Source organism: Prionailurus bengalensis, chromosome C1 (assembly GCF_016509475.1).
Source record: "Prionailurus bengalensis isolate Pbe53 chromosome C1, Fcat_Pben_1.1_paternal_pri, whole genome shotgun sequence".
Taxonomy (NCBI): domain Eukaryota; kingdom Metazoa; phylum Chordata; class Mammalia; order Carnivora; family Felidae; genus Prionailurus; species Prionailurus bengalensis.
This window is the reverse complement of record NC_057345.1, coordinates 92,007,753-92,016,408: the sequence shown is the minus strand read 5'-3', so window position 1 is coordinate 92,016,408 and position 8,656 is coordinate 92,007,753. Positions and strand designations below refer to the sequence as shown.

The 8,656-nt window shown below is 42.0% G+C and overlaps 1 protein-coding gene across 5 annotated transcripts in view; it reads right to left on the bottom strand.

The window, feature by feature from the left end:
• Positions 1–1,161: 1,161 nt before the first annotated feature.
• NTNG1 (netrin G1) overlaps positions 1,162–8,656 on the bottom strand; it is a 339,296-nt gene continuing 331,801 nt past the window's right edge. For all 5 annotated transcript variants that reach the window (XM_043575715.1, XM_043575711.1, XM_043575713.1 and 2 more), the window contains one exon: positions 1,162–2,974. In XM_043575715.1, the coding sequence (XP_043431650.1) occupies positions 2,745–2,974 (230 nt within the window). In that variant the 3' untranslated portion in view covers positions 1,162–2,744. The remainder of the gene's footprint in view (positions 2,975–8,656) is intronic.

The window sequence follows — 8,656 nt, the reverse complement described above, 5'->3', positions numbered from 1 at the left end:
GCAGGTGGAACCCACATGGCAAGAATGCTGGAAAGCAGCAGATGAATAAAAATCCACTGAGTTGGGGTTTCTTCAAAGGAATAAACCCTTTAGAAGAACTTGAGAATCCAGATTAAAAAGAACATTTCATTTCCATTTGTTATATACCTAAAAGTGAATTTTTATTAAAAGCAGATCACATCACTTCAGGAAATTCAGAAAACTATATCTAAATACATGGAACGCAAGATATTCCTCATCAATTTAGATTCTTATAGCCTCATAAAGATAAAATGCAGATGAACTGATTTAGATCAAGCCTTCATTAAATTTTAGAATTAGATTTGGAGTCCCATGTATTGAAATGTGTGGAGTCTGATTCCTGAGCACTGTGACAAAGCCATGAGTGGATAATGATAAAGTGCATCGTTGCTAGAAATAACACAGTCTGCCTTTGGTTTGTGCTAATAAACTATAAGACAACCTAAATTCCAATTTTAATATGAGGAATCCACCTCATTAGAAGTAATCACAAACTCTGTATGTTATCAGCATTTTCATGTGTATTCTTTGGTGAGTCTGAAATATAATTTGCTGTTTATGCTTCTAACGTAAATCTCCAATTTCTGGCACTAAGCCAGAGCTCTAATTTATTTCCATCTTTCCTTATTTCTTACATCAAAAGAGACTGTTGGTTTGAATAACAAACATTCAATCGACTTAGACATGGGGTGGCAGGCAGCACAGGCATTACCTGTTTACCTTTTATTGCCTTTTTTGAATTGGCTTTTCTGGGAACAAAACCAGTAAGACATGATGTTCCTTCATCTAGTTTCTACCCAGGTTATCAGAGGACACCCCCCTCCCCGCCCCATGGTAGGGTAAAGAATTCAGACCAGAAGCCGGCTTCCAACCTAACACTATCATGGATTATTGCTCTGCCGAGTCAGGTAGGACTTGGTTGTCCTTAAGACTCTGGCTTGGGCTGAAAATTGTTTTTGATTCCAGGAGATGCCGCTGCTGACACGCTTGTAACCTGTAGGACAACAGTGTGCCTGGAACGGAACACACACTCTGAGCCACTGTGAAAGTTTGCGAGGGTTCTCCCGCACCCACCTCCCCTTGCTGCCTTGCACAGTAATTGGCCTGATAAAAGGCAGAAACAATTTATTACACCTCGGGTGGTACTTAAAACAAACTTTATTCTCAGGAACAGCAGTCATGTCTACTTGCTGCTGTATATTTTGATATTTCCTCTAAATACTAAGTCTGAATATATTCAAATTGCTAATCACTCAAATTCCCTGTGAATTTCCTGGTTCTCCAGGTTTTCTCTCATGATACTCCATGTAAACACTGTATTTTCAAAGATACATAGATCAGCATCCCTAGAGTCACACGATCACATCAATCTGTGAAAATAGCATGACTTAAAAAATCAAAGTCTCTTAGTACTCTGCCAACAGGCTTTGGCATAATCTTGGCAATCATTTAGACTTTTTTTTTTTTTTTTTTTGCTGTTATAATTTTTTCCCAAGTGGAAATAGTCTCGTGTTTTGCAGAAGTTGTCCAAGCTAGTGAACATCAATCCATCTTCCTGGGTACTAAATTCATCAGCTGAATGTATTCAGTCCACAGAGAAACCAGTAAAGTGAGTGTGGAACTGCTCGCTGGCTGCTCCGTTCATCTTAAGAAATTGCAATACAAATTCCTGAAATCATTTACGCAGGAATTTTTATTCTTTAAATCTTCCAGTGTTAAAGCAACAAGAAAACACTTAGAATGTCCTTTGGTGGAATCTTATTACACTTGTTATTATATGTAAACTGATATTCTTTGATGCCAGCACGTTCGTTGCCCTTACAGAGAAATCTCTGCACAATGAAACAAAACAGAACCGAAGAGGACAAAATAAAATGTCAGTCTTTGCTGATTCGAATTAGATACATCAACAGATTGTCTGGTAACACAAATTGGCAAGAATACAAAAAATCTACATATTACAGTATTTCAAGAAAAATAACTTCATTTGAATACAAAAGGATAGATACACTTTCTTTTTTTTTTTTTCTCTTTTTTCTTTTTTTTTTTCCTATAGCCACTCTTGGACAGTGGATGTGTGCTTGCACTGGGATAACAGTGCTGCTAAGATATACGGGGTATGACTGGCTTGAGCTTTTGGAGGGGGTTGTTACACATGTGCATTACTAACATCAGACAAAGAAATCTTTCAACCAACAAGGGTTACAGAGCAACGTTCACTAAAGCACAGGTTGGAAGGGGTTCAGGGACTGAAGCAGGCCAATATGGCAGCTTGTAACAGATTTCCTTATACCCACAGTGCACTGCCAGCAAAGAATGCTTCTATTTGGTTGGTCCACACACCGGGCCAGTGGTGCTGGGGCACCCCGCGGGAGAGTAGCGAATGTTTTTAGGTTGCTTGATTTGTTTGTTGTCCTTCCTGTTTCAGGGGCTGTCACAGCCTTTCCGATCGGCAATATGCTCTGCAGCTGGCAATGTGATTTGCGGTGATGGTATCAACAGCTGCCAACTCCTCTGGAGTCAGAAAGTAACAGTCTTGACTCGGGATGTGCTGTCCACGGCTGATAAATATGGCTTAGTTCAGTTAGGCCTTCTTAGTTTGTACACGGTGTTTGAGTGGGGGTGTCTGAGTGTGTGTTTCCTATGTTAGCAGCGAATGCTCGCGTTGCGTTGGCTCCCCCTCCCGGGCGGGTACGCGCCCCGGCCGGTGGCTGGTGGCCCATCTAGAACAGCAGGGGGCTGGCTGTGCCCAGCAGCGCGGGCAGCAGCAGCAGCGCCGGGGAGCCGGGAGGGGGCGCCCCCTGGCCCGAGTCGGAGCCGCAGCTGCCCGCCTCCTCGCACCGCAGCTTCTCGCACAGGATGCCCGTGTACGCGGCCGGACACAGGCAGCGCACGTTGTTGTGGCACGTCCCTCCGTTCTGGCAGTGCAGGAGCTCGTTGTCGCAGACATTCGCTGCAGAACGAGGGGTGGGGGTGGGGCGGGGCGCGGGGAGGAGAAGCAGAATCAATTTAAGTTCATCTAGTACATCGTGTTTTTCAGCTTAAAAAAATCTATATCGATCTTGTGCTTCCCCCCTCCCCTCCACAAACTAAGCATGTGACTCCAATTTCCAAACGAATGTAGTTCGCTGCCTTTTTTTTTTTTTTAATCATATTTGTCCTTTTCGTATAGATTTTTGCTGCAATCCTGGATGGTATCATTGTCCATTTCAGGCTATCGAATACGAAGGAATGTAATACTCCTGGTTTGGCAGTATCTTCTCTTCAAAGAACTGGGACCTGTTGTGACCTCCCGGTTTTCTAAAGGGCGAGTGCCCGGTACAAGAATGCAGAGTTTTGAAGCCAGGTGAATGGAAGTTAAAATGCAAAGCAGTATTGCTGAAATGACCAAGAACCTCTAAGGGGTGGGCCATTCTCCCTGCAGGTGATTCCAGCCGCTGCATGCAGGAAGACCGAGCCAACAGGGAAGCACAAGGGGAGAGGGGACCGGTCAGGGGACAGGCAGCATGCTCCAGGCAGGCGGGCAGCCAGATCAGAAGAGAGAAAGTGGTTTTGTGGGAGGAGAGGGAGGAAGAGCGGTCATATTTGCCCCTGACAGCCCTATTAGGATATTCATTGCCTTGTAAATATGGGAAGTAGAATCCAAGGTTACCTTGATTTCCCCGAATAGTAAAAAATGCGGTGATGAAACCCTGATTACCAAAATTTCACTCTGTCCATCAATTAATAGAATCAGTTTGAATAAATCAAGCAAGCAATTCCAGATACTGCAATTCATTCATGGTCCCTGTCATGTAATTTTCATCTCTAATAATTACTTATTTCAAAGTTCTGGTTATCCTCATTAATTCCATGTCTCCTATTCTTTTAGATAATCAAGGTTTCACTGATTTAGCAGAATGTTAAATAGGACCCAGGGAAATTAAAATAATAACAAAGAGTAAAAGAGCCAAGAACACTTCCCAGCAACATATGCTGCTTAAGCACTTAATATATAGAACCACTCTGGAGTTGGGGGTAGGGGCAGAGCAGAAAAAATAGATTTTTATAAATTATAACATTTTTCATTTTTAAAAAATGTCATGGTCAAATTTCCCCAGGGGTACCACGTGAATTAAACACAGACACACACACACACACACACACACACACACATGCACGCACGCACACACTTAATATTACTATCAAGTGCAAAGTATTAAAAAAAAAAAAAAAACCTCCCAAGTAGTAATTCAATAGAGAATGTTGCTTGTCCATTAATCATGTTCAGCAGTCATGTCACCTTCAAAAGAAGCTTCTTACACACAAATGTGCTAATGCCCTGTGTGCAAATGAGCTGAGGAATGATGGTAGCGGACACTCACAGAGTTCATAACAAAGTGCCCTAAACAAGGCCTTCTTTTACCTTCTTCCACAGTAACTCTTTGGCAACCTCTAAGGCAGCTGCATCACTCACTGGTATAATTTTCAAATGTACCCACATTTGCTGTCTGTAAATGTCAGAAGTGACTATTAAGGCCTACCAAATCCTTGAGGCTCAAAATATTGATATACACAGTAGTGTCTCAGGGGTTCTAATGATTATTTAAGCTACCTCTCATTGGGTGGTAGAAATCTTGAATATCAGACCCAAATGATGGTATTTTATGTGTCATGGTTTAAAAAATGCCAAGATCTGTGGCTGCGAGGCAAAATCTACAAGGGTAGAATGGTTACACCCATGGTCAGAGATGGTTGTTGTTAATTTGAGAAGCATACCTAGGTTTTCAGGATTTTGTTTTGCTTACACTTCAGGAAATATCTGTTTAATTGGGGCAACATGGAATAAACAGATCCAAATAACTGTTTCCATTTAAAGTTAAAGATTCTCAGCATTTCTTGTTCCCGGCAGCAGATTGCTGAATGGGATATTTCCTTTCATTTGGGCACTGGAGGTAGGGAAATATCTGTTCCATCAATATCGATAATTGCTTGCCTTGAATAATTGAGAAGAAATCAATAGTTAATTAAATATTGCTCCCCTTAAAAAAAAAAAAAGCTATTTTTCTTCTTGGACTTGAATGTAAATCAGTTGAACAGAGGTTTCTTTCTTTATTTCTTTTTTTTCTTTTTTCAAGAAGCTGGTGATTAAGTTCAGATTCAATACCTTTCCTACATTTAAATAATCTGCTAGTTGATGTTGGGAAGTGTGAGAAATTCAATAAATATGCAAGGAAGAGATGTAACCCAGGATTCATAATACCGTGAATTGGGGATATCTATTTTTCTGTAAGAGGTAAACAGAAAAGAAATCAAACCTAGAATATATTTCATCACTTTACAATTCACTATAAGACATTTTACATTTAGTCTCCCGATTGTGCTATTCAACAAACACAGAACTTCAGCGTATGAACAGCACTCTGTTGGAGTCATGTGCTAGAAGCACGTCTAAACCTAACTACAGATCTTACCTGCTCTTCATACATCTATCCTCCATCTTCATGTCTTTTTGGACCAAATTTGTGATGCTTAACGAATAAACTAGGTGGTTAACAAATATCACTGAGCTCTTCTTCAGCATACGAAGCCTTGTACTGAACACCATGAAAAAGTTTTTAAAAAATATTATAAAGCGTGAACTCTACTCTTATGGAGTTCAAGTCTGGTTGGGAAGATAAAATATGTACAAGAAGTGATCTAATATTAATTTCATTGACATGCCTTTATTGATTCCATCCATCTCAGCCAACATCTGTTGTGTGCCAGGCACCCTGCTCCAGTCTATGGTTGTAACTCTACCTGCCCTGAAGAAGTTCAAAGTTTGGCAGAAAACAAATAAAATGAACATACACAAGTAACTGTGAGACCAAAGAAGACTAAAAAGGAAATATTTGCAAAATGCTAGTGGAAATAATTATTTGGGGGAAGATTAGAGAAGATTAGAAAGGAGATTGTATTTAAATAATGGTGCACTCCAGGCAGATATTGGTTGGAAGAGCATTATGGATGGGGAAGCTGTATGAGTATGGATAAGGAGACAGGGAAGTGCAGAGTGCTGGTTATTAAGCAATTGTCTCTCAACTCTAACCCACCCTTCCTTCTCCAAATTGTCTCCTGGCTTCCACCAACAGGGGGCACTAAAGGCACTGGAGAAGGTGAAGAGATTTCCCTTTTCCCATTTGATGGCTCTTCCTAACATTGTTGCCCCACGATGGCCCTTCATCCCAATAGCAGCATTTGGTCCCAGTGCATAGCCTTACTCAGAACCAGCTTTATCTCACCCTTAGAAGGTCCCTGCACCAACCCAGCAGCATTCCTTCCCTAGAGGTTTGAGCTCGGCTCCAAGGGGCCCTTGCCCATGTTGCAGAGGTACTAGGAGCAGCCAGGCATTACATCTTCTCAGAGATGCAGGTTCCATGTCTGTGCGGTCTCCCCCTGTACTTCTAGTTTCTAATAACCCATCCCCTTCCCTGTAAGCCCTCTGCCTGGGAGTGGTGCTGCTCCCTGCTTACACAGTTACTATCTCTGAGTGACTTCAGGGGCTCTCATTTCTGAATTCCAAAACACCCGTTTAATGATTTCCTTTGATAAATTCTCTCTGTCAAAATGCCTAGTGTGGTTTCAGTTTCCTGACAGGAGCCTGAGTGAGAGATGCATGGGACACGCTAGTGAATGGTGAATGGACTGCAGTGGCTGGAATGTTGGATGTGCAAAGGGAAAATGGAGACTGGAAAGGTAGGTTCTGGCCTGATGACTGTGTAAGCTCTACATAACACACAACACAGCATTGAAATAACAGGCAATGGGGAGCCATCAAAGACCTATGACCAGGGTGGGGTTTTAAGGCGGAAATAGACAGATGAGGCTTGGCCAGAGAAAGGACAGACTGGAGGCTGACCTTTGCATGGAGCCAGCCATGCAACCCAGATGCTTCAGTACAATGGGCTTGGTCTGGTTAGAGCACTGGGGAGAGAGAAGGGGAAGATTTGGACACAGGTGATTTGAAATGGGTAATTTTCAGTATTTGGATGCATTATAATGTAACTTATTAAGAAATGTAGATTGGAGGAAGACTTCTGTCAGGGATGAAAATGCACTTTTCTTGGACCTATTGACTCTGAGGGGTCTGTAGGCTCTTCTTCAGGGGTCTTGTTATTAGTTGGAAAAATTAGTTAACCATTCAGGAGGTGGGTCATCTTGGAGATACAGGTTTGGAGCAGGAGTGATGGTGGTCATCACCAAGACCTGATCCTGGTGGAATACACAGCAAGGAGAAATAAAGGCACCAGTTGGAAAACTGAAGAATATCAGCATTTAGGCCACAGGAAGAGAATGAAAGATCATGAAGCGTTCTGAGAAGAAAAGATGTCAACAAAATGCAGTGATCATATGAGGGTATAAAATTAAGCCTAGAAGTTTTCCTGCTGTGGTTGACTCTGTCTAGGGATAAACAGACTGGCAGAGTATGAGAGGAAGGGCACTTTGAGTTGGGTGAAAGAAATTGAAAAATAAGCATTTGATTCTTGATTGAATCTGGTAAGAAGGGATTTCAGAATAATTTAAAAAAGGACTGAAGAAATTTAAAGAACTAACATTTCACCGAGGTCTTTGGTTGTCAGTGTAAAGCAGTGGTTTTCCACAGTGGATGACATTGTCTCCCTGCAGACACTTGATGATGTCTACAGATGTTTGGCTGTCACATCTCAGGGCCCGCTACTGGACAGAGGCCAGAGAGGCTGCTAAATATCCCTCAGTGCACAGGACAGCCCCCACAACAAAGAATCTCTCTTCAATTAACGCCGATGGTAACATGATGAATTTCTGAATGGGGGTGTCAGCCAGGCAATGAGGAGGAGTTGTCTTTACACATACTGGGCAAAGGAGAATGAAGATGTCTTGGTGATTCTAGGTCACAGAGGATTGTGAGTTTGTAGGTGTGCAGCTCGGGAGTTAGAGGCAACTATAAGTACTTGAAGTTGAAATGTAAGAGTGGATTATCCTTGGAGGGGAGTAAATACAGAAGCTTGGGATCTAAGACAGACCCTTGAGTACTGTTCATAATTAAAGAGTAGGAGAGAGGAACCAAAATCCGCCTTGTCATGTAATTTGTTCTACTTTGCCCCGTTAGAAACAGTAAAATCAGAGCTTGAGGAGACTCCAGAAACTAGGCAAGTTCTAGATGAGGAAACCAAATGCAAGTTAGGGAAGAACTAGAGCTAAAATCAGGTCTCTTGATTTGCAGATTACTCCTCTTTACATAGAATAGAACATTCAGGAGAAACGCAATAAATGGTGGTGTACAGTGTGCACCCTGTGCTCCTCAAGACAATATAATTCACCTCTGTAATCCTCAGTAGGTTGTCACTTGTATTGACCTTCATATTGTATTGTCGGCTGTTCTGCTGTCAGACCACACTGCGCCTAGGTTGAGGTGTTTGTTGACAGGATCGAATCTCACATCTTCTAGACTTCTACCACATTCTAGGAGAGCCCCAAATACCAATCAGCTCAGACATAAAATATAACCAAAAATAGCAGAGGTCTGGTTTGGGAACAGCAAATATGCTGCATATGCTGCCATTTCCTCTTCCTCCATGGAGAAGACATAGCTACTTATCCACGGCACTCTCTTGCATCACACTTCCGGATTTCT